This window comes from Odontesthes bonariensis, chromosome 20, assembly GCF_027942865.1.
Source record: "Odontesthes bonariensis isolate fOdoBon6 chromosome 20, fOdoBon6.hap1, whole genome shotgun sequence".
NCBI classification, from domain to species: domain Eukaryota; kingdom Metazoa; phylum Chordata; class Actinopteri; order Atheriniformes; family Atherinopsidae; genus Odontesthes; species Odontesthes bonariensis.
In genome coordinates, this window is record NC_134525.1 from 33,750,776 (window position 1) to 33,777,678 (window position 26,903).

The window sequence follows — 26,903 nt, forward strand, 5'->3', positions numbered from 1 at the left end:
TGTTTAGAGAAGATCCTTCTGAGTTTCTCTGAGACTCCTGCCACATATGGATACAGTATGTTTGCGTCTGTTCTTCTTAGCTTCTCTACCAGTGTGCTTTGGTCCATTTGACAAAGGCCCAGTTTGGATATCCACAGGTTTGAAGAGCTTTCTTGGAGCACCAATGTTCCTTTTGTTTCCCCTCAGCCATAGTAGGTCCACTCTCCCAGTGGTGTAGCATTCTGATGACAGCCAGTTTGTGTGGATGATTTGAGTCGAAAAGCAGGTACTGGTGTGCATGTGTGGTTTCCTGTAAACCTCTTCTATGTGCACAGCGCAGTCCAAAAAAGGGCAGCTTGTGGTCTTTTGCATCCTCCCTCATGAACTTGATGTTGCTGTCCACCATTAAAGCCTCCACAGCTCGAGTTCTGATCTTGACCCAGGTGTCGTCCACATATCTGAACCAGTGGCTTGGTGCTGGTCCTTTGTATGAGCTCAGAGCTTTGCTTTTCACCTCCTCCATATAAAGATCAGCCACAATGGGGGACACTGAAGATCCCATAGCACAGCCGTGCTTCTGTCTGTAGAAAGGAAAAAAGGAAATTAGACCATGATTACATTGAAAAATGATGTTTAAAAGTGTTTAATTGTTATTTTCATCAAGTAAAATTTTTCCCATTTCTGTACTATGTAATCCTACTTTGTATGTGGATTACTGTGGATCAAAGCCAAACACACATCCAAACATATCAGAGCATGTGTTGATTCTGACAGCAGCTGTTTTTGTCCAAAATTCCGTAAATTACTGACAATTATGCAAAGTAATATCAATCGTGTTATTGTGTGGACAGATGATGTGAAACATTAAGCTGTATAGTAACTGTTGAACTGCTGCAGTGATCATTTTTAGATCAGGCTAATGTGTTAAATATTTGATTTTCTATATTAAGATCTCATCAATTTAACGATTATGAAAGAGTTTTCCTCATGGATTCATACAGACCTTTGGGAAGTTACCACCAGCAACTGCTGGCAGTGGAATACAGTTCAAATGTTCCAGCTGATGTTCTGGGACACGTCTCTGTTTCTTCTGTGTTTTACCATCAGTTGGGAAGAGACAGAATCCACAACAGCTGAAGACTGCAGCAGCTGGGAAGGAAAAGTGCTCCTACTTCTTCTGGCAGGGTCGCAATTCCACTGTCAGTGAGAAAGGAACGTCGGCGCTCATGACAGTGGAGCTAGATGAGGAGCGCGGAGCACAGGTACACAAAAGCGTTGGAAAGAGCCACCTCGCCATGAATGCAGTCCACAGATCCAGGTTTCAATCTTCCTCTGCTTAATGTCGTCCTCCTCCAGGTTCAGGTCCAGCAGGGGAAGGAGCCTCCATGTTTCCTGCAATGTTTCAAAGGAGGGATGGTTGTCCATTCAGGAAAAAGAGAGGAAGAGGAAAACTCACAGAGTATATATCAATAGATATCTATATCTATATAGATATAGCACATGTTCAACAAGTTATTTTTTCTTTTCCATAACTGTTTATTGGGTTTTGGAGACAAAACCCAATAAACAGCAGTTTATTTTACAACAGTTTTACAGAGGAATTAAATGGTGTAAAGAACAGAAATAATTTTAGTTAGAGTATATAAGAATTAAAAGTCTGATTGTTGTTAATCCGTCATCCCTTACTTTATGTACCACCTGCTTTTGTGTGGGTGTGTTGGAACTTTAACAGAAAAGTCCCATGTGTTCAGATCAGAATGCCATCATTGTGAATCACTGACTGAGACCAGTGGTGTTAAGTATCTGGACTTTTTCAGACTTTCTATAAACACCAGCGTGCTCCTCAGTTAATGCAGTAATGCTCACAGCTGTGTGGGTGAAGATGTCTCCAGATGTTCAGACCATGAGAAGGTAGAAAAGCCTTGTGCCTACCCCCTCCAACTCTTCCTGTTCTCCTCTTCGTCTCAGATGATTGGCGTCTGTACTGCGTGCGCGGGGAGGTGGAGATGGAAGGCCACCTGCTGGAGTTAGCTTGTCATTGCAGTAGTCTGCGATCCAGAGCCTCCATGGTGCTGCTGAGTGTCAGCCAGGCTCTCATCTACCTGTGGCACGGCTGCAAATCCCAGGCGCACACACGGGAGGTGGCACGCACCGCCGCCAACCAGCTCAAAGAACAGTGAGTGGGAAAGTAGTTCTCAGTTGATGGGAAGTTTGAACGGTTTAACAGCCTGTGTTTCTGCGCAGCTGTCCTCTGGAAACAGGACTCCACAGCAGCAGCAAGGTAACCATCCGGGAGTGTGACGAGGGAACCGAGCCAACAGGTTTCTGGGAAGCCCTCGGCAGGAGGGACAGGAAAGCGTACGACTGCATGCTGCAAGGTGGGGCAACCCCACACACAGCTTCCACACAGTGGAAGATTAGATTAGATTAGATTGTACTTTATTTATCCCACAACGGGGAAATTCACTTGTCACAGCAGCAACAACAGACATGAAACAAGAAATTAAAAAAAGAGAAAACTTTTTTTTTAAAGAGAAAAAGCAAGTACTGTTGTGGAGAAATTAGAGTCGAATCCCGCGTTGGTCAGCCGTCCATTGGGGAGTTTATTGAACAAACTGTCACAGCAAATATGCATACAGAATGTACAAAATGTCCGACGAGCTCATCTTGTGACACCCTTTTATACAGTTTTATCATAACAAGTGTACGTGGCCCTCTCTGGAGGCGCCTAGCTTTCGCAGTTTATCATAAACACGCTCATTCTAACTATCAACAATATTCATATGAACCAGTCAACAAGGCCCAGGGTGTAACTAGGCCAGAAGTCATGAGCATGTCATGACATCCATCTCCCACATAGTCCCCCCTGAAATCACTTATCAGTGATTTAATAAAGAAATAATCTAAAATGAAAGAAAATCATCCCACATAGTTAATTAAGAATTAATTAACATAATCAACACTAAATCATCCTAATAATTCTACAATATCAATCAACGGGACCATTTCGAATACATGAAAAGGAATATATATATGTGTGTACTCGAATCACATTAAATGATTAAATTAAACGATATTGAATTCAACAACACTACAAGTTTTACATTGCCATCACACTTATCCACTGTTCGCAGTGCATAGGTGCGAAAAACCCACCGGCTGCTACTTTCGTAACTCATGTTCTTATCTTGGGAAAATTCACCTACGGCCCCCCCCCACTTGGCGACCGACCACTTTACCAAAGGTCGCACTCCGAACAGTTGACTAACACAACTGGCAATGCACATATTAGTGATCAGTTCTGATTGATAATACACATAGACTGAATACATCACCTTCAAATCAGTTAATCACCGTTTTGTATCAAGTACAATACATAAAATTATGGATTATCACACAACAATAGTAATAAAATGCAATGTAATGCAGCTCTTCCAGTCCCGTCCCATCTCCTGTACTCTGGTGTCGTCTGCTCCTGGCCGAACATCTGTCCGGCTGGGTCTGGAACTGCTAAGCTAACTCTGGGAGGAGAGGTCGCCAGTACATCACTCCCAATCAAAGAGATCTTCAGCATCTCTTCTCCCTAACAGACTATACTTGGTTCCACGCTCGAGGAAAGAATCTTGTGAACCGCCCGTTGATAACCTCCATTCGTTGACCCGCTCTTCCATGCGTTGGTCCTCAGACCTGGTCTCGCATGGTCATCTGTCTCCAGATTCCTTCCACTGTTTGTTCGAACATCACTTGCAGCAAACACCTTCTCAGAATGGGTATAATGCAACACCCCAATAGGGAAACCATCCTCACTATCAACAATATTGCTATTCCCGCCTTAACTGCCATCCCTCCCCCTTCTCCCAAACTCCCAAACAGACCAGTCCACCACCGTTCACCTCCACCAGCATCACACGTCAGCTCGTTCTCTGAACTTCTTCACGGCCGTTGTAAACGTCCCATCAGCTGCAGTGTTCCCGGGTATAAATGTACAACATTTTCCCCAACCATCTGGAAAACACCATTTTTCCCTTCGAATATCCATTCTACAACTTGTCTGTTCTACCAAGCCATCATACTCGTCTCATGTAGTTGTTCTCCAAAGCCTGCAAACCCTTCACTCGTGTAGCTAAGAATTCCCTGTTGGTTGTAGTATATGTAATTAGTCCATTCCCCATTTTGTTAAATATGATCCACGGCAAAATAGACTCAAATCCAGCTGCAATCTCCCTGCGTGCTTTGAGCTCAAAAGGAATCCCTCTCGGCTGCCATATTGCATCCAAGTAAACGTGCTTATCCATGATGTAGTTACCACTATATGTTTTAACTCTCCCTTTTCCCACATCCAAACCTCGCATCTCGTTTACCTTGTCATACACTAACACAACTGATGTGTTCCTACTCACCAGTGCCCAAAGACCTATCCACCTGTTGGGTACACATTTAACAAAACATCATCTCCACACATCCAGTAACTCTCAGCTACTGGGTGTGTCTGATCCCCAAAAAGATATAGAGTTAAAATGATCATTTCTATATTTTCACAATTTGATCCAAATAAATAAATCCTAATAAATATTGGTTTCATTTAACAGTAGTATTACCTACGCGAGTTCCAAAAGCATTCAAACTCACCATCGTAATCTACTCTATAATCAGTGGGAGGCCCATCCTGTGATGTACTATGACTAAATTCAGCACAAGAAGACTCAAATTTTTGGCCCTCCCTTATTTTGAAAACAATTCCGTAATTTATTTGGCCCAAACATCAATCTGCACTAAATACCACACATAGGAAACAATAACCATTTATCCTCTTCCGATGTGAACCTACCTTTCCTGCATTCCCGTTGCTGGACCACTGCACAGTCCCTGAAGGTGTGTGGCTCTGGAACAACAACAGGCAATGCTCCTGGAGCGTCTGCGCATATGAGACACTCCGTCGCTGTCAGTTCTCTCGTAGTGTACCATGCCCATCTATACCACATATCCTGTGCTGCCTTAACCCATCTTCCACAGTTACACTGTTTTCCTGACTCTACCTCTGCATGTACACTCCGTCTGTTCTTGGATTAACATGATTATTCTGTCCCGTAGTGCTAATGGTAGCAAATCCCCCTAGCCTTCCACGAGAAATCTTTCTATTCTTACAACTATTGTGAACAACTACTTCTGACCCGATCTGACATGATCTTACCAGATTGCCCCTTTGTCGTGGCGTCCAGAGGCGGTGATTTGGTCGTGTCCTCCACCGGACCCATGATCCACACCTCCTCAAATCGTTTATTCCATGAACTTAAATTCAAGCTTAGCAGATACCTTTTCACGACTAGCTCTAGTGTGTATTGCTGGCAAAGTTTGTGGCGTGGCATGGTCTGAGTGGGTGTGTATTGTTGCATCATACTCATCTGACCCAGGCTGGCTACTTCCCTGCGGGGTGGCTTCATCACGGGACCCTTCCAGCCTCTCCTGTCTGCGGGATCCCGTCCAACATCTCCAGGCTTCGTTCTCCTGAGCCCATGCTGTCGGCCAACACCCACACCTGGATGCTCACAGTGTCAGAAATCTTAACCTCTTCCTTTTGTTCATCCTTTCCCTCGGACTTAACTCCGTCTGTGTCTTAGTCCGAACCTTAGTGCAGTGATTCAAATGGTACCATGTGTTGCTACCTTCCATTTGAACTGCTGTTGACGTTGCTCGCACCATTGTGTACGGTCCTTTCCGTCTTGGCTCAAGCCACTTCCTCTGGAGCACTTCGATGTGCACCTGGTCGCCTGGCACCACTGGCCTCTCAACCAACTGTTCGAGACTCAAGTCTCTGAACTCCTCCTGTAGATAGATTGCTCTGTGGATTGCAGTTAGTTGCTTCATGTAAGCTGTCCACTCTGTTTGCAGCTGCTCGAGTGGGGGCCCTTTAAAGGGACCTCTCAACAGAGGTGCCGGCATGGGTCGACCCGTTAGCATTTTATGCGGTGTTAGTGCGTGACTCTATGAGTCTGCATAGGACATCTCATTAGTGCAAGCGGCAAAGCATCTAGTTAGTTTAGTTGAAGCACAGATTCAATTCAATTTCACTTTTAAAGTTCCTTTGATCCTCTCAACCATCCCTTGACTCTGTGGATGATAAACGGCCCCACAGCGCTGCTTGATTCGCAGCTGCTGCAGAATGCCTCTTGCACTTTTCTAAACAAACACTTAACCATTATTTGAACTAATCTCTGATGGAATGACAAACAGATGAATCAATTCTCTTACCAAAAAAAAATTACGACTATTTATCCAATATGTATGACCAATATCCTTGTGGTGGCGTGACATCTGGCTCCAGTAACACCATTGGTGCCAAAACAGCAAGCTGGCACTTTGATGCTACTTTCGCTGCTTCATCAGCCGCGATATTACCTTTACCAACCATTTTGTTACCTCTACGATTATTTGACACTTTATCACTGCCAATTTTCAATTTTCATGACTGCAATCTGCTCCTTCATTTGGACCTCCTGTCGCACTGGACTTCCGTCTGACCTCCTGAACCCTCTCTGCTTCAAAACTGCTTCAAACAAATAGCAAATATCATGAGCATATGCAGAATCTGTGTACACATTCGTAACCTTACCTTTCACCAGTCAACATGTTTCCGTTAATGCCTTCAGTTCAGCCAACTGTGCCGAACATGGCCGTTCACACTTCTCAGCTTTCACCGTCACAAAGTTCTCCACCTTCCTGTTTCACAACTGCAAAACCTCATGATTACCCAAATGATCTCACAACATGAACCATGCACAACATAAGTGACGTCAGCCTGAACAAGTGAAGTTGCTTCTAAGTCATGTCTCAGTTTAATGTATCTCACAGCTTCTGCCACACGCTCATGTGGTTCTCCTTCAAACTCACGTGGAATGACATCTGCAGGATCCGATGTAGTACCCTTCTGTATTCTCACATCTGGATGTGTCAAAAGATGCACAACCTGCAAACATCCTGTCCGAGTCACAACATACCTACTCTGATTTATTAGTTCTGAAATCTTATGGTTTTTATTGGAGACATATAAGAAAAATGGCTTCTCATAGACTCGTGTTGGCCGTTTTGGATAACTTTTGCTAATTTCGTTTCAAACTTTCAAAGGCTAACTTAGCCTCGGTTGTCCTCTCCAGTTGTGCTTTCAACCTTTGATCTTTGGATTCTTCATGATTCCTTCCAGAGGAAGCGCATTCTATTGCATAATCCTCCCAAAAGAAGATCATACTTGTTGTATTTTAACTTTACTTATTTATTCATTTGTTATTTATTTATTTATTTTGGACATGGCGCTTTTCTTACTCCCTCCAAGTGGGATGGAGAGATATCAGTAATTCCCTATGGGCTAAATAGATACTCTAATTTAGGCTATCAATGCTAAAATTTAAATTAGAAACTTTGTTCCGTTCAAATTTTAGAACTTCGTAATAGTGGCACATTTAAATTTTAAATTCAGAAACTTTGTTTTGTTGTGTCCTAGTAACAGTGACCTATTTAAATTCAAGTTTTAGAAACTTAGTAGTCGTGACACATTTAACTTAAAAACTTCGTTTTGTTTTGTAATAATGACACACCTGAGGGCGGTTTTTAAACCCTTTTGTGTATGTCCGATGTAAGTGTACTTCTTACCTCTATATGTCAGTGTAAACCAATACTGGGATTCCTCTGCCAGAGGAACGCCTTGGACCTGCCGGGCCACTTGCTCCGCCCCCCAGGGACTGGCCACGGTCCTGCCGAACACTCGGGTTTCTCGGTGCTCTCGGACAGCTGTAAACAAAGTGTCCCCTCTCGCCACAGGCCCAACATGCCCCCGAGGACCTTCGTCCTCCAGGTGCACCTCTTCTTGACCTTTGACAGGGTCGACGATGGACTTGCCCCTGTGATGGCTGTTCAGCGGCCCCCGCTGTCATGGCCTCATTTCGTACTTCTTGCTTCGCTTGCAGTTCTTCTAACTGCAACCGTGCAAGTTCCCTTTGCATCTCCTCCTCCTGCTCCTTCCGTTTCAGTTCTTTTCTGTATTTGTTTACTGCATGCACCACGTGGTCGCGGAATTGCCCATGTGACATTGAATTCAACCCCACCACATCCTTCAGCCTCCCCTGAACTGGGGCAGGCAGAGCCTCTTTGATGGAAACTCTGAACACAGAGTTGAGCACTGGGTTTTGTTCAATGTCTTGTTCCAGTTCTTGTTTCCATTTCTTCAATTCTTGTGCAATGTACACAACCGGACTCTCTGTTCCTGACAGTGGCTCCCCCTTTAATGCTTCGAGGTCCACTCCCACAGGAAACTCAGCTCGTAACGCTCTCCAGAGTGCAGCTCGATATGCATTAAAATCAGTTCCATCAGCTCGGTGGCTCAACATCCAGTCATTCTCACTGTGTCTCAAAATGCCCTCCATGGTAGAAGTTCCAAAACACAGTGCCCACACTGCCTTAATGTGTCCCACAGACAACAGTTTATGCACAGTCTCTTGTTCAAAAGCTCTTATCCATTTGCTTGCACCTGTGTGAATGTCCGGCAATCGAGCAACCAGCCCCCCTAGGTCGAGCATCTGCCACGGCACATACTGTCCCTGCGTCATTTCTACCAAACTCGGTGCTGACGCTGTTGGACTCTTATGTTCTTCAGAAGATGCCTTTTGAACTGGTGGTGCCAGTTCTGGTGATTTTTGATATTGTGGGAGCTGTCCCCTTGCCTGATCTGAATTACAGACGGCGTCTGGCTCAGGAGCTCCATGACTGCTTGATGCAGCTATTTGTGGTTCTGGACGTTCATGAGATATTTTATGATCTTTTATTTCAGAATCTCCTTGTATGTTTGCTGCTCCTGGCAGTGTTGGATATAGCTCTGCATTTTCAAAGAAATGTAAAACTTTTAATTCAAGCTCTCTTTTTTCCTGTCTCTTTTTGCTTTTGTCCTTTGGTTTGTAAGCTTTAATCCTTTGTTCCATAATCTTACAGGTAGCTCCATTAAAAGTGCCACCTTTTGGCCAGGGTGAGACGTTATTTTTTGTTTGTTTTTCCCATTTTAGAGATATCTTTTTAATATCTTTGGAATGTTCAGGATGTTTGGCGCTGATGGTTATTGTTGGTGTTACATCCATTGTTTCAACTAGTTAGTTCCCTTCTATTGACTTTTGACTTTTTCTTTACTTATTTATTTCCTAAATTTTCCTTATTTATTATTCTTATTCCCCCTTTTTTTTTTTTGAAAGTCAATTTAAATTAACTAATTATTTAACTCTAATCAATGCTAATTTAATGCTCTGCTAAATTTAGCTTAGATGCAGCTAATTATTGGATTGGATATTGTCAATGCTAATGTTAAGGTTAGCCTATGTTAGCTTTGAAAGCTTATGCTCTAGGTTGTTTTTTTTTTTTAAGTTGAACCAATGTTAATTCAATGTTAGGCTAATTTAGCTTTTTGACTTCTATCCATCCATCCATCCATCCATTATCTTCCGCTGGTCCGGGGATCGGGTCGCGGGGGCAGCAGCTTGAGCAAAGAGACCCAGACGTCCCTGTCCCCGGCCACTTCCTCCAGCTCTTCTGGGGGGACCCCGAGGCGTTCCCAGGCCAGCCGAGAGACATAGTCTCTCCAACGTGTCCTGGGTCTTCCCCGGGGTCTCCTCCCAGTGGGACGGGCCCGGAACACCTCACCGGGGAGGCGTCCAGGAGGCATTCTCACCAGATGCCCGAGCCACCTCATCTGACTCCTCTCGATGCGGAGGAGCAGCGGTTCTACTCCGAGCCCCTCCCGGATGACCGAGCTTCTCACCCTATCTCTAAGGGAGAGCCCAGACACCCTGCGGAGGAAACTCATTTCGGCCGCTTGTATTCGCGATCTCGTTCTTTCGGTCACTACCCACAGCTCGTGACCATAGGTGAGGGTAGGAACATAGATTGACCGGTAAATCGAGAGCTTCGCCTTCTGGCTCAGCTCCTTCTTCACCACGACGGGCCGGTGCAGAGCCCGCATCACTGCAGACGCCGCACCAATCCGTCTGTCAATCTCCTGTTCCATTCGTCCCTCACTCGTGAACAAGACCCCGAGATACTTGAACTCCTCCACTTGGGGAAGGATCTCATTCCCGACCCGAAGAGAGCATTCCACCCTTTTCCGGCCGAAGACCATGGTCTCAGATTTGGAGGTGCTGATGGTCATCCCAGCCGCTTCACACTCGGCTGCGAACCGCTCCAGTGAGAGCTGAAGGTCACGGCCTGACGACGCCAACAGAACCAAATCGTCCGCAAAAAGCAGAGACCCGATTCTGAGGTCGCCAAACTGGACCCCCTCGACGCCCTGGCTGCGCCTAGAAATTCTGTCCATAAAAATTATGAACAGAATCGGTGACAAAGGGCAGCCCTGACGGAGTCCAACCCTCACAGGAAACATGTCCGACTTACTGCCGGCAATGCGGACCAGACTCTGACACCGGTCATACAGGGACCGAACAGCCCATATCAAGGAGTCCGGCACTCCATACTCCCGGAGCACCCCCCACAAGAGTCCCCGAGGGACACGGTCGAACGCCTTCTCCAAGTCCACAAAACACATGTAGACCGGTTGGGCGAACTCCCATGCTCCCTCCAGGATCCTGCGGAGGGTGAAGAGCTGGTCCACTGTTCCACGGCCAGGACGAAAACCACACTGCACCTCCTGAATCCGAGATTCGACTATCCGGCGGATCCTCCTCTCCAGTACCCCCGAAAAGACCTTACCAGGGAGGCTGAGGAGTGTGATCCCCCTATAGTTGGAACACACCCTCCGGTCCCCCTTTTTAAAGAGGGGGACCACCACCCCGATCTGCCAGTCCAGAGGCACTGCCCCCGATGTCCACGCGATGCTGCAGAGGCGTGTCAACCAAGACAGCCCCACAACATCCAGAGCCTTGAGGAACTCAGGACGGACCTCATCCACCCCCGGGGCCTTGCCACCGAGGAGTTTTTTGACCACCTCGGCAACCTCAGCCCCAGAAATGGGAGGTCCCACGTCCGAGCTCCCCAACTCTGCTTCCTCATCGGAAGGCGTGTCGGTAGGATTGAGGAGGCCCTCGAAGTACTCCCCCCACCGACTCACGACGTCCCTAGTTGAAGTCAGCAGAGCCCCGCCCTCACCATACACGGTGTTGACGGTGCACCGCTTCCCCCCCCTGAGCCGCCGGATGGTGGACCAGAATCTCCTCGAGGCCATCCATTTTGACTTCTAACCAATGCCAATTGCTGTTAGCTTCCTAGCTGTTGCTAATCAATGCTAACCTATTGCTAATTAAGATTTAAACCAATATTTGCCTTATTGCTATTGCTAATCAATGCTAATTGTATTTCTGATCAATGCTAATTATGGCTAACGAAATGCTAACAAATGCTAACAAATGCTACTAATGCTAACCAATGCTAACTATTGCTAATCAATGCTACTTATTGCTAATCAATACTAGCTTCCTTGTTGACCAATGCTAATTGAATGCTAATTATGCTATTCAGCGCTAGTGATTGCTAATCAATGCTAGTTATTGCTAATCAATACTATTAATTGCTAATCAATACTTGCTGTATTGCTAATGCTACCCAATGTTAATTTATTCCTAATCGAAAGCTCAGTTAATGCTTACTCTGTTTGAAGTGACTCAGGCTCAAGGCGTTGCCCCAACCTTTGCTCACATCCGGATGTTACCGATCCAATTCACACACAATGTCTCCCACCAATCCAGATGATACAATGCACGTCACAGCTACGTCAATTCTGACCAATGAACTAAAAATATTTTTTGACCAATGAAATCTGAACACACCTCTCAATCTATCTCCAATGAAACACGTCTGAGACACGTAACTTCTAACCAATAAAATATGAACACACCTCTAAGCCCGCCTCCAATGTACCACGTGAATTTTTAACCAACCAAATATGAACACACCATTACATCTACTTCCTAGACTGTTATCAACTCCTCCCAAGCATAATAATTGAACCAGACATAACAATTGAACCACACCCCAACTCAAAATGGCGTTTGTCACACTTTTTGTGTCAAGTTAAGAAAGAGGAGGAAATACAAACTTTCCTAGCTGGACAGAGAAAAAATACAAACCAAACAACACAGAAATAACAATTGCACTATTCTTCACCTCAAAATGGCATTTGTTAAGAAAGAGAAAGAAATACAATTTAACACGCTGTGGACAGGGAAACTACCAATCAAAAGATACAGAAACAATGCATAAGCGAAAAACTTTCTTTATCAGGAATGTCACATTCACGTCGAACGACGTGATGAATCAATGGCCTAAGGACAGAAACTCTCCCTTAGGAATTGCGAAACCAACATTTACTCGACTGATAACAACTCTGCAATTAGCACATTACCTAAAGAAAACTAATAATTATTACAGTTCAACCATAAAGTGCTGTCTGTACATCTGTCAGTGTACAGACAGCACAGGAATCTCAAGGACAGAGCGGCGCGGCTCCACACAAGCAGCATGCCCGCGCAGCACCTCGGTCTCCCCCTGAAACTCAAACACCTTCACTCGCCTGTTGAAAATAGAACTTTAGAAACTTAACACCAATCACAGCAGTATTCAATAATTCAATAATAACAAGATGCACTCAACGAAAATACAGAATCTTAAAGAAATAAACACACAGCGTTTAAAAATCACAGCACTTCACTGTAACAACTCCTTATCTCCCCAAGTTATTAATGTGGCAACTATAACAATTAAGCAAATTATAACAATGAAGCAAATCTGAGTGTAACTTAAAATACTACGACTACTCAAAAGTCAAGGGATGATATGAGTCAGAACTTTTTCCTTTTCTTCTTTTTTTAGATTCACATAAAACATCAGATTTCACACACATTGACAGACAACAGAGACCGGTCCCACACACTCACACCAAGTCAGTCGATCAAAGTTTTGTCAGTCACCGTTCAAATCTTCACATTTTTAAATTATCAATTTCTTTCATTTAGACTTTTAATTTTTCAGGAGATGTTGGTGTCGGCAATATATGGAATACAAAATGTGTTTTCCCTACAAGCCTTGTGATATGGTTTCTTGACCAAAGCAACAGATGCTGACGTGTACTTTACCAGCTTCGCTGTGACCTCTCAATAATAATCTCCTGTGGCCAATTTCATAAACGAATTTGAACTTTCTTCTAAATGTCTTTATACTGAGGTCTCGGATAACTCCAAAGAGTTCTAAGCAGGTATAAAATGATATAAACATATATATTTAAAATGTGCCCCTTCTAGAACTGGATTTTTTCATTTCAGAGTTTTTTTTGAAAGCCTGATTGATTCAATCGTTGAACTTTAATGTTCGCCAGTCAATCAATTATCAGTATTCGTTTTACTCCTTGACTAGTGAAAATAATTTTCACGTATGTTTAATGAGTCTAGTGTACCCCGTACTCCCGTCAGTGTTCCTCCCCCCAATGCATTGAAGGATGGCTGATAGGATGCAAGAGGTACTATTGACGATTGCTCAACAACCTGCCCGCTTCTTCAAAGCTATTAATTAATCCAGTTTGAATTCACCCGATTCACCATTTGCCGGAACGCAGCGACTAGTCTTCCTTAATTACCACAAAAATACAACAACAAGCCAGACCAACTGACCACAGCTGTCTGCTTTACAACTCACATAAGCTGCTGTTTACCCAATTTTATCCCAATTCAAACATATGGCTCCTCTTGGCCCAAAATTTCCCAAACAATTTCAGCAGCCCCCCTGCGCAGAGGAAAGCAATGGAAGAGCTTACCGAATGCAGGATCCGTCTCTCTCCTGTGTTCTTTTAAATTTGGGGAAGCCGGAAGAAGCGGTCAGCCGTGCTCCACTAACAGAGATCAACTGCGTAATGGTAGGAACAAAATCCCACCTGCCGGCTTGTTACAGCTGATGTCGGTTGTCGGGGCACAAGGACACGCTCCGCCGGGATCCAGATGCAAAATCTCACGAATTCGGGGTCACCATTATGTTGTGGAGAAATTAGAGTCGAATCCCGCGTTGGTCAGCCGTCCATTGGGGAGTTTATTGAACAAACTGTCACAGCAAATATGCATACAGAATGTACAAAATGTCCGACGAGCTCATTTTGTGACACCCTTTTATACCGTTTTATCATAACAAGTGTACGTGGCCCTCTCTGGAGGCGCCTAGCTTTCGCAGTTTATCATAAACACGCTCATTCTAACTATCAACAATATTCATATGAACCAGTCAACAAGGCCCAGGATGTAACTAGGGCAGAAGTCATGAGCATGTCATGACATCCTTCTCCCACAGTACTAAAAAGTAAGAAAAAAAAGCAAGTACTAAAAAGTAAAGTGACCTAGTATAAATAATATTGCACATTGTGAAGTTGAAATGAATAAAATATAAATAATACGGGTAAATGTGGGAAAGGCAACAACATGATCAGTGGGTGCATGTGTTGTAAAGTCTGACAGCAGCCGGGATGAAGGACCTGCGGAACCTCTCCTTCTTGCACCGTGGATGTAACAGTCTGCTGCTGAAGGAGCTGTACAGGGACCCCACGGTGTCATGGAGGGGGAGAGAGGAGTTGTCCATGATGGATGTCAGCTTAGCTAACATCCTCCTCTCACCCACATCCTCAATGGAGTCCTCAAATGGAAGTAAAAGTAGTTGGCCTTGGGGTACATCATCTTTGCATGAAGTGTGTGGAATCAGTTTTTAGGAGTCCACTGAGCTCTGTGTGGAACAGCCGGACACAGTCTGCCTGAGACGGACAGCGGCTGCAGGTCATCCTGTGCTGTGTTCTGATTGGAGCTGACGGGAAACGTCCGCCAGATGTCCCAGGAGCTCCTCTCTCCTCCGGCATGGGGGGGTTGTGGCAGAGGGGCCACAGTGTTGAGCTTTTAGGGGCTTCACTCTTACTCCAGCTGGTGTTTGGCTGTCTGTATCCAGTCTGCTTCTTTGTTTGCTCAGAATAACTTTCAGATTTTTTATCTGTGACAATTTTATTTGTCTCCAAGCTGAAGCTGAGAGACGAGCAGTCAGATTTCCTTCAGGAGTGTGTACAGTCATCATTCACTTTTAAAAGCATTAACCATAAAGTACAAGCTTGCACGTTGGTCATTGTACACGAGTCAGAAAATCCTCCGTCTTCAATCTGAAATGAAATGTTTCTTACCTTCTGGACTGTTCAGTTTAAATGTATAAGGAAGTGGATTATTGTTAGCCCGATTCTTTCATTAGAAGCCCAAGAACAAGCTGGAGAAATCTCAAGTTAAACAAAGTATTTATTAGTGGTCACATATGAAGTATAGCAGTGCTGTACTCGGAGTGACAGAGCCCCGATATCCGGAAACATTTCATATTTCTGTTCACCTTTATCTCCCAAAGGCTGGACATGAGCAGGTTAAACACCGTCTTCGTCGTGTTCTTTGGATGTGATAAACAACGTGTGTGAGTGTTGTTTTAGGCGTGTATCTACTAGGGGTGGGACGATATGCTTCGGTCACGATTCGATTTGTATCACGATTCTTGATAATTGCAATCCTACAAGTATTGCGATTCAATATAATTAGTAATTGCAATTTTCTTCCTCCTTAAAAAACCAACAAGTTGAATCGTACACTCCTAGAATGAATGTCGTTCCCATAAACGATACACATCAGTCAGTGTCAGTCAGTCCAGCAGCTGACATTTATTTCAACTCAGACAAAAAGAGGTACTTAACATGTACAGCATTTTTTAAAGTTTACAGTTACAAAATGAATTCAAATGTCCACACAGCACAAATGCGGGCTAGTTTTAACATAACTTAATGTAATGAATTGATGATTTTTTTCTGGACACGGATATGACGTAATATAATCGATTCTGGGGAGAAAAATTGAATTTTAAAATCATCCATCCATCCATCCATTATCTGCCGCTTGTCCGGGGGTCGGGTCGCGGGGGCAGCAGCTTGAGCAGAGAAACCCAGACGTCCCTGTCCCCGGCCACTTCCTCCAGCTCTTCTGGGGGGACCCCGAGGCGTTCCCAGGCCAGCCGAGAGACATAGTCTCTCCAACGTGTCCTGGGTCTTCCCCGGGGTCTCCTCCCAGTGGGATGGGCCCGGAACACCTCACCGGGGAGGCGTCCAGGAGGCATTCTCACCAGATGCCCGAGCCACCTCATCTGACTCCTCTCGATGCGGAGGAGCAGCGGTTCTACTCCGAGCCCCTCCCGGATGACCGAGCTTCTCACCCTATCTCTAAGGGAGAGCCCAGACACCCTGCGGAGGAAACTCATTTCGGCCGCTTGTATTCGCGATCTCGTTCTCTCGGTCACTACCCACAGCTCGTGACCATAGGTGAGGGTAGGAACGTAGACTGACCGGTAAATTGAGAGCTTTGCCTTCTGGCTCAGCTCCTTCTTCACCACGACGGGCCGGTGCAGAGCCCGCATCACTGCAGACGCCGCACCGATCCGTCTGTCAATCTCCTGCTCCATTCGTCCCTCACTCGTGAACAAGACCCCGAGATACTTGAACTCCTCCACTTGGGGAAGGATCTCATTCCCGACCCGGAGAGGGCATTCCACCCTTTTCCGGCTGAGGACCATGGTCTCAGATTTGGAGCTGCTGATTCTCATCCCAGCCGCTTCACACTCGGCCTGCGAACCGCTCCAGTGAGAGCTGAAGGTCACGGCCCGACGACGCCAACAGAACCGCATCGTCCGCAAAAAGCAGAGACCCCATTCTGAGGTCGCCAAAACGGACCCCCTCAACGCCCTGGCTGCGCCTAGAAATTCTGTCCATAAAAATTATGAACAGAATCGGTGACAAAGGGCAGCCCTGACGGAGTCCAACCCTCACAGGAAACATGTCTGACTTACTGCCGGCAATGCGGACCAAACTCTGACACCGGTCATACAGAGACCGAACAGCCCATATCAAGGAGTCCGGCACTCCATACTCCCGGAGCACCCCCCACAAGAGTCCCCGAGGGACACGGTCGAACGCCTTCTCCAAGTCCACAAAACACATGTAGACCGCTTGGTTGAACTCCCATGCACCCTCCAGGATCCTGCCGAGGGTATAGAGCTGGTCCACTGTTCCACGGCCAGGACGAAAACCACACTGCACCTCCTGAATCCGAGATTCGACTATCCGGCGGATCCTCCTCTCCAGTACCCCCGAAAAGACCTTACCAGGGAGGCTGAGGAGTGTGATCCCCCTATAGTTGGAACACACCCTCCGGTCCCCCTTTTTAAAGAGGGGGACCACCACCCCGATCTGCCAGTCCAGAGGCACTGCCCTCGATGTCCACGCGATGCTGCAGAGGCGTGTCAACCAAGACAGCCCTACAACATCCAGAGCCTTGAGGAACTCAGGACGGACCTCATCCACCCCCGGGGCCTTGCCACCGAGGAGCTTTTTAACCACCTCGGCAACCTCAGCCCCAGAAATGGGAGGCCCCATGTCCGAGCTCCCCAACTCTGCTTCCTCATCGGAAGGCGTGTCGGTAGGATTGAGGAGGCCCTCGAAGTATTCCCCCCACCGACTCACGACGTCCCCAGTTGAGGTCAGCAGAGCCCCGCCCTCACCATACACGGTGTTGATGGAGCACCGCTTCCCCCCCCTGAGGCGCCGGATGGTGGACCAGAAACTCTTCGAGGCCGTCCGGAAGTCGTTCTCCATGGCCTCCCCAAACTCCTCCCAAGCCCGAGTTTTTGCCTCAGCAACCGCCGAGGCCGCGTTCCGCTTGGCCTGTCGGTACCCATCAGCTGCTTCCAGAGTCCCACTGGCCAAAAAGGCCCGATAGGACTCCTTCTTCAGCTTGACGGCTTCCCTCACCACTGGGGTCCACCAGCGGGTTCGGGGGTTGCCGCCACGACAGGCACCGACCACCTTACGACCACAGCTCCGGTCGGCCACCTCAACAATGGAGGCACGGAACATGGCCCATTCGGGCTCAATGTCCCCCCACCTCCCCCGGGACATGGTTGAAGCTCTGCCGGAGGTGGGAGTTGAAACTCCTCCTTACAGGGGATTCCGCCAGCCGTTCCCAACAGACCCTCACAATACGTTTGGGCCTGCCAGGTCTGACCGGCTTCCTCCCCCACCAGCGGAGCCAACTCACCACCAGGTGGTGATCAGTTGACAGCTCCGCCCCTCTCTTCACCCAAGTGTCCAGGACATACGGCCGCAAGTCCGACGATACGACCACAAAGTCGATCATCGAGGTGCGGCCTAGGGTGTCCTGGTGCCAAGTGCACATATGGACACCCTTATGCCTGAACATGGTGTTCGTTATGGACAGTCCGTGACGAGCACAGAAGTCCAACAACAGAACACCACTCTGATTCAGATCAGGGGGGCCGTTCCTCCCAATCACGCCCCTCCAGGTCTCACTGTCATTGCCCACGTGAGCATTGAAGTCCCCCAGCAGGACGAGGGAGTCTCCCGGAGGAGCACTCTCCAGTGCCTTAAGTATGCCCACACCTGACTTCCGGTGTGACGATGTAGGAGAAAGCCGCTCGGAAGAGGTCTCCTGATTGAACTGTTAATATATCCCTGTAAACACCACAATTTATTCGGGAAAGTGACGAATTACAGTTAAACCTCAAATTGGTCGTGAAATGTCTAAAGCTAAAGCGAGTACATCTAACTGTCCAGTTACTCGTGGTGGCACCGCGGCGGCTACAGTAGCTAGCAAACTTGCTAAAATGGCGACTGCGAGCCCAGATGCCAGCGACACACATGCGGGCATTTTATCAACGAGTCAACTGGTTTCTGAACTTGAGAAACAACGTGCCTCGCTTCTGAAGGACATGTCGACCTTAATCCAGGAGTCTATTAGACCATTACAGTCCTCGGTGGACGCACTCCGCGAGACAGTGAATCACTTTAATGGCCGCCTCGCTGCTGCAGAGACCCTGGCCGGGGACAACTTTGAGCGCATAACAAGCACGGAAAAGACAGTGAAGATGCTGGAAGCGCAGAACAAGTCTCTCCAGGACCGCCTCGACGATCTGGAAAACAGGTCCCGTAGAGTCAACCTCCGGATAATAAACATCCCTGAGGGCAGTGAAAAGGGACGGGACCCGACCGAGTTTATATCTGATCTGCTGATGAAAAACCTCGGCCCCGACGTCTTCACCAAACCCCCGGAGCTCGAAAGAGCACATCGCTCCCTAGCCCCTAAACCTGGACCGAGAGGTAGTCCCAGGCCTTTCGTGATATGCTTCCATCGTTTTCAGGAGAGGGAGAAGGTGCTTCGTTGGGCCAGACAACACGAGCTTAAGCACTGCGAGACAACGCTCCGGGTATACCCAGACTTCAGCGCCATTACTGCAAAGAAACGAGCCGCCTTCAACAAAATCAAGCAAGCGCTTTACCAGAAAGGAGTTAAGTTCAGGCTTCTCTTCCCTGCTCGTCTGCAAGTCTCATATGAGGATGAAACGTTCACTTTTGAGACTCCGGAGGACGCGCACGCATTTTACAACGAGCGAGTGATAACTAAAGAGTGAGACGCAGTATGCTCCTCGCTGTCATCCACACCTGGGTTTTTCCTTCCCCGGACCCCGTTTGTTTGAATGAGACCGCCTGCTCCTGTTACTGTGGACTTTACTGTTTTGCGGACAACTTCAACGAGAGCCGTGGTAACCATGGAAACGGGTAAACGCTCAAACTGTGCTTACGCTGATCATGCTCTAGGAGCCATCTGCATAGACTTATTTTATATTTTGCTCCGTCACGTTGGGGACTTTATTTTCTTCCAACTGTGCAGCGCGGGTAACATTCATATGTTATCACTACCTCTTGTCGTTATTGTCCTGATTTTGCTGGTAAACATTTTAAGTTGGTCTTGGTGAGTCCTTGGGTTGGTTGATGTGCCTCTGATGCACTCATGTCTATCAGATGGGAAACATTGCTTTATTAGACACTTAATTTTATTATTTATTTTCCTCTGACCTACCAAGGGGGTAGCTACCTCTTTTTGTTTATGTTTCGTCTTGCGGTGGAATTTACTAAGTATGACGGTTTCTTTATTATTAATGGCCTTTTTACCTTCGGTAAATATTAAAGACTAATGTTGACTTTCTCTAATCTTACGTCGTTGTTTAAAAAGTGGTGTTCTTTTTATATAATGTTCATGGATGACCTCTTGAACGAGTGAACGTTATGGAAGCAGAAAGTGTTATCCTGTTGGGATTGAAGATGTGGATGCGTTTGGTTTGTATAAAAGAAAGGGAGAGGGGAGGGGGGCGGGAGTTATTTTTGTATGTCTGTTTTTGTCTTGTGTTTTTGTTTTGTTTTCCCCCATTTTTCTTTGGCTCAGGAGTCACGTCAGGCCTCGGAGAGCTCCTTGTTTCTTTATGATATGACGACTCAGGGTAAGAACCTTCGCTTTATCTCTTGGAATCTGAAGGGCGCCAACCAGCTCATTAAACGCAACAAGGTAATGACTCATTTAAAGCAACTCAGGGGTGATATTTTCTTCTTACAAGAAACTCACCTCTGCTCCTCAGAGGTTAACCGTATTAAGCGACCTTGGATAGGACACATATTTCACTCTAGATTTCCAGTAAGTGCAAGGGGGGCAGCCATCCTCATACATAGGAGTGTACCGTTTGAGTTGACAAACTCCACTGAAGACCCTAATGGTCGATTTGTAATCATTGTGGGTAATTTGTGTGGCATGCCTGTGGTAATGGCCTGTGTTTATGCACCTACATGGGATGATGATAAATTCATTACGAGCTTTTTCTCCTCCCTTCCTAAAGTTGATGACCACTACTTAATTATTGGTGGCGACTTCAATTTGATTCAAAACCCCTCCCTGGACATGTCCTCCTCTAATCCTCAGGTGTTATCCAAATCAGCTAAAGTCCTTGACACATTTAGGAACAGTTTGGGTTTATTTGACCCATGGAGAGCTAAATTTCACTCAGACAAAGCTTTTTCCTTTTTTTCACATGTCCACCATTCATTTTCTCGGATAGATTTTTTTCTTTTGGATAATTATTTTTTATCTGAGATCCACTCATGTGTGTACCATAGCATTGTTATCTCGGACCACGCCCCTGTGTCTGTGGATATTGGCTTTCCCAGGCGTACCCCCCTGTCCAGGCAGTGGAGGCTTAACTTGTCTTTGTTAGCGCAGGCTTCCTTTAAAGACTTCCTTCATGCGCAGATCTCCCTGTTCTTTGATACTAATGATTCTCCAGAGATCTCTAGACGCACTCTGTGGGAAACATTTAAGGCATTTATGCGCGGGCAAATTATATCATACGTTTCATCCCTAAGGAGGGCGGAGAGGGTGGAGTCGGAGACACTCACCAGGGAGATTCTTAAAATTGACAATTTATATGCTACAGCTCCTACCCCTGCCCTTTACAAAGAACGCCTTCAGCTTCAGTCTAAATTTGATTTATTATCCACCAATAAAACTCAGAAGCAGTTATTCCTTGCTAAACAGCGTTTCTTTGAGACAGGGGACAAAGCAGGAAGATTACTAGCGCATCAGGCACGTGCTGCCACACTATCTAGACTGATCCCAAAGATCGAATCCGCGTCAGGTGAAGTTACCTCAGATCCTGTCAAGATTAATAAAATATTTGGTTCTTTCTATTCTAACCTCTACTCTTCACAATGTCCTCCAGAAGTTTGGGACGGAGACAACCCTCTAGATAAAATTGTTTTTCCTAGAGTGGATGGAGAGTTGTGTAGGGAGCTGGGGGGTCCAGTCTCTGCCGGGGAGGTACAGGAAGCGATCATGTCACTTCAGAATGGTAAAACTCCAGGCCCTGATGGGTTCACTGTTGAGTTTTTTAAGCTATTCTCAGCCACCATTGCTCCAGCCCTCCAGAGAATGTATAATGAATCCTTTGCTGAGGGCCGTCTGCCTCCTACCCTGTCGGAGGCCTCTATTTCTCTCCTGCTTAAGAGTGATAAAGACCCTCTTGTGTGCGGTAGCTATAGGCCCATTTCTCTCTTAAATGTGGATCTTAAGATCCTGTCGAAAATCCTAGCCCAGCGCCTACAGCAGGTCCTGGCAAAGATAATATCAACTGACCAAACCGGTTTCATGCTGGGAAGGCACTCATTTCATAACACAAGGAGGCTCTTAAATATCATTAGTGCTCCCAGTTCGACCACCCCAGAAGTGATTATCTCATTGGATGCGGAGAAGGCCTTTGACAGGGTGGAGTGGAACTTCCTTTTTTTTGCCTTGCAGAAATTTGGTTTCACCCCAGAATTTATATCTTGGATCAAATTGCTTTACGCTAACCCAGTCGCCTCCGTCCACACAAATGGACTCCAGTCCGACCCCTTTCCCCTTTATCGTGGAACCAGACAGGGCTGCCCTCTTTCCCCCCTCCTTTTTGCCATAGCTATTGAACCTCTGGCCATCTGGCTGCGTCAGGAGGGCGGGTTTGAGGGCATCACCAGAACTGGTACAGCTCATAAATTGTCGTTGTGTGCCGATGACCTCCTTTTATACATGTCGAATCCAGCTGTTTCTCTCCCCGCGGTTCTGAACATCTTAGACAAATTTGGGTCCTATTCAGGTTACAAGCTTAACCTCCACAAAAGCGAACTTTTCCCCATCAATTGTCTGGCCAGGAATATCCCCCCTGCTTTTTTCCCTTTCAAATACACTACAGATGGATTTAAATACTTGGGGGTGCACGTTACAAATCCAATTAATCAACTTTTTTCCCAAAATTTTACTCCTCTCCTTGAGAGATGTGAGCTAGACTTTAACAGATGGTCTGGTCTCCCTCTATCCCTGGTGGGTCGTGTGAGTTTAGTTAAAATGGTCGTTTTACCCAAGTTTTTATATCTCTTTTCACATATCCCTGTCCTTATTAAAAAGTCCTTTTTTAGATCGCTTGATCAATTAATAAGTTCCTTTCTCTGGGACAATAAAAATCCACGCATCAGAAAATCAGTACTGCAGCTCCCAAAGGCTCTTGGTGGCTTAGCATTGCCAAATTTCTTACACTACTACTGGTCCTGTAATGTTCATAAACTTTTATACTGGATTACCAACACAGCAGATGAAGAACGCCCTGCTTGGGTGGATATGGAGCTGGCATCCTCTAAGCTTTCCCTTCACTCTCTGATATGCTCGCAACTCCCTTTGACTGCCTCCAACTTTACGTCAAACTCAGTGGTAACTAATTCTGTTAAAATCTGGATGCAAATTCGGAAAAGCCTGGGCCTCCATAGAGCCTCAGAACTCTCCCCCATTGTAAATAATCACCTATTTCTGCCCTCTTGCACTGATTTGACTTTTAGGACTTGGTTTGATAAAGGCATAACTAAATTTAGGGACCTGTACAAACAAGGGACTTTTATGTCCTTTTCTGAGCTTTCAACAAAATTTCACCTGCCCAAATCTCACTTATTTCGCTTTTTTCAAGCAAGGCATTTTATTCAGAATCAGAACCCCAAATTCCCTAGTCGTCCCCCTGAAACTCTGGTTGACTCATTATTGGCTCTTGATCCTAAACAAAAGTGTTTAATTTCTAGCATTTACAGCCTTATTAATTCTGCTATAGACACACCAGCATCCGGTCTCAAGGATTCTTTGGAGCAAGAGCTTGGAACCGCACTACCCGATCATTATTGGCAAAGAGTTTTACGGTTGGTCCACTCCTCTTCAATCTGTGCGAGGCACGGCCTTCTACAGTGTAAAGTTGTACACAAAGTTCATTACACTAATTTGAGGCTATCTAGGATTTACCCCAATATAACCGATTCCTGTAATAGGTGCAAACAATCCCCAGCCGACCATTCCCATATGTTTTGGTTTTGTCCCAGGCTTGCCACATTTTGGTCTGAAATCTTTAAAACTCTTAGCACAGCTTACAACATTACTATTTCTCCGGATCCCCTCTTGGCCCTATTTGGTTCCCCCTTGCAGCCTCTCGCATCTAAAGTTATGCAAATTGTTCTTGCATTTGCCACTTTGCTGGCCAGGCGACTCATACTTCTCAATTGGAAACACCCTCAACCTCCGTCTCACAGCAGGTGGGTGAAAGAGATGCTACTGTCCATTAAACTCGAAAAGCTCAGATTTTCCCTCAATGGTTCCTTAGGTCCTTTTGAAAAGACTTGGAGACCTCTCTTAAACTATATTGAATCTTTGACTTCTCTGCCTGACTACGACGACTGAGCCCCCCATATATTTATTTACTTTTTTTTTTTTAATTTTAATTTTTTTTTTTTATTTAAAATTACTAGTTTACTTTGTCATTTTCCATATTCATGTGTTTGTATGTGTTTTGTACCGTTTATATGTTGATGTTGAATTCGTAGAACTGTTCTGTCGCGTGGGGGGGGATTGTGGGTGGGATAAAAAAAACTGGGGAAAAATTATAGATTGGAAGGTTTCTCTGTTGTGCTGTACTGCTACATTTCTACCTGTGAAATTGCTTCCAATAAAGAAAGTCAATATAAGTATGCCCACACCTGCTCTACGCCTCTCACCGCGGGCAACTCCAGAGTGGAAGAGAGTCCAACACCTGTCGAGGAGGCTGGTTCCGGAGCCCAAGCCATGTGTCGAGGCGAGTCCGACTATATCTAGCCGGAACCGCTCAGCCTCGCGCACCAGCTCAGGCTCCTTCCCCAGCAGAGAGGTGACGTTCCACGTCCCAAAAGCCGGCTTCAGTAGCCGAGGATCAGACCGCCAAGGTCTCTGCCTTCGGCTGCTACCCAGCTCACACTGCACCCGACCCCCATGGCCCCTCCCACGGGTGGTGAGCCCGTCAGAAGGGGGACCCGTGTCGTTTCTTCGGGCTGTGCCCGACCGAGCCCCACGGGCACAGACCCGGCCACCAGGCGCTCGCCGGCTGGCCCCACCCTTGGGCCTGGCTCCAGGGGGAGGCCCCGGTGACCCGCGTCCGGGCAAGGGTACACGGTGTATAACTGTTTTCTTCGTCATAGAGGGTCTGATTTTTCTTTTTTTAAATCAGCCCATTAAAAATCGCGATATGTACATGAATCGATTTTTTTCGCCCACCCCTAGTATCTACTGTACCAGACGCTTTATCTGACCCAGTTATTTAGTCCCGTTACGTTAAAGTCTTGGACATACATTGCGTTTGTATGAGCATAGTGGAGAAGGTACCAACTAGGAACATAGATTAGTTAGTAAAATACAGAATGTGAATACATAATGTCTAAGAACAAAGCCAATTCTAACATTATCCTCAACAATGCGGTTTATTTTCTAAACTGACCTTAAGCTGTGTCCTGTAAAATCTTCTTCTGTCAGTAAGTAACCATTACTGTTGGATAAATGGCTTCCGGGTACTGTCATCTACAAAGTGTACCATGCAAGTTGACCTAATGGGAGAGAATTTGAAGACACAAAATGTTGCCATTTAAGAAAAGACACTTCACAAAATGTGTAACATCAAACCCTGCATAGTGGAGATGCCAGCTCAGCATTTCTCAACAGTACATAAAGCAGTCACATTTCTGCTTATAGTACATGTGATCACTCTGTTACGGAGAAGGTTTAATACACACATACTTGGTGACAGACCGTCGGTGTAAACGACAGAGTGGTGTGATGTAACATGTTGTTTGATTCAAACCATCAGATCCAGGCAGGTTTAACTTCACTCCTCGTCTGTACCAGCTGAGCAGGAGCTCAGGGGAGTTTGCCGCTGTGGAGTTTCTCTACCCTGCCAGAGAGCCAGCTCAGGTCAACTCAATGCCCTTCCTGCAAGAGGACCTGTACGCAGCTTCCCAGCCAGGTACACACACACACACACACACACACACACACATGGAGATGTCACCGCTTGGGAAAGTGGCCAAAACATGAACCCTTCAGTAAAATGTTTGTCTACAGTCCTACAAATGATGCTTCAATACATTAAAAGTGAACTATACTGAAACACCATAGGTGTATATGTATGTGTATATATATATATATATATACATATGTACATACATACATATATACATACACATGTGTGTGTGTTTGTGCTGAAGAGTTTCCATGCTGTATCACAACCCCAGTATGTGCACAGGCACCTCTCAACTGCATGCAAATGTGGCCTTTTACACCAAAACTGGCTTCTAATCATAAGAAAGCAGAACTTGATGAATAATGATCCCAACTCATGTGGTTAGCGTTGTTCCTGGTGGACAACCACCATGAAGTGTACCTGTGGCAGGGCTGGTGGCCTCAGGACTGTGAGAGCACAGGCTCAGCCCAAATCCGCTGGGACTCGGACAGGAAGTGTGCCATGGAGACGGTGCTGCAGTATTGCAGAGGTAACCACACACTGCACATACAGCCAGCTCAGGTTAGGTTGGCTAACGTTGAACAGATGGCATGCTGTCACTCTGTTTCCCCAGAAAAGAACGAGATGAATCCTCCCAAAGCATATCTGATCCATGCGGGCCTGGAGCCGCTCACCTTCACCAACATGTTCCCCTGCTGGGAGCACAGAGAGGACGTGGCAGAGATCACTGAGAGGGTACGTGCATCAGTCGTTCCACCCGCTTCCTCGCAGACCCACAGTCAGCACCGAGCCTCTGCTGGAGATCAGGGCTCGGCAACCTTGAACCCTTATTTGGACCCGTTTCCCACAGAAAGGAAACAAAACCCTTTTGACATCTAAAATGAAGCTAACACTGCATATATCGTTTTTCACCTTTATACGATGTATAAAAAAACTCTAGTGTGTTGCATTGATGAAATCAATGAACTGCTAGATAAAACATTTTATTTCTGAAAATCTCTGAAAAAAAACACGCTGGGTTGAAGATTGCATTCAAATAAAACATTTTCTATACCCGCTGAATCCGTGGGGGGGCTGCAGCCTATCCCAGCGCCATCAAATAAAACACTTAATGTCTATTTGAGTCTTCCTCGTATTTTTTAAATAAAAACCAAACTTAAATGATCCACCTG

General features: G+C 46.1%; 1 protein-coding gene across 10 annotated transcripts in view; it reads left to right on the top strand.

Annotated features, from left to right (window-relative positions):
• svila (supervillin a) overlaps nucleotides 1-26,903 on the top strand; it is a 100,831-nt gene that overhangs the window by 71,289 nt on the left and 2,639 nt on the right. For 9 of the 10 annotated variants that reach the window (XM_075452944.1, XM_075452939.1, XM_075452938.1 and 6 more), the window contains 7 exons: nucleotides 1,087-1,241; nucleotides 1,336-1,438; nucleotides 1,948-2,155; nucleotides 2,224-2,357; nucleotides 25,579-25,734; nucleotides 26,117-26,260; nucleotides 26,345-26,466. In XM_075452944.1, coding sequence (XP_075309059.1) covers nucleotides 1,087-1,241; nucleotides 1,336-1,438; nucleotides 1,948-2,155; nucleotides 2,224-2,357; nucleotides 25,579-25,734; nucleotides 26,117-26,260; nucleotides 26,345-26,466 — 1,022 coding nt within the window. Of the gene's footprint in view, nucleotides 1-1,086; nucleotides 1,242-1,335; nucleotides 1,439-1,947; nucleotides 2,156-2,223; nucleotides 2,358-25,578; nucleotides 25,735-26,116; nucleotides 26,261-26,316; nucleotides 26,467-26,903 lie in introns of all 10 variants that reach the window. The other variant, XM_075452943.1, reaches the window with a different exon arrangement.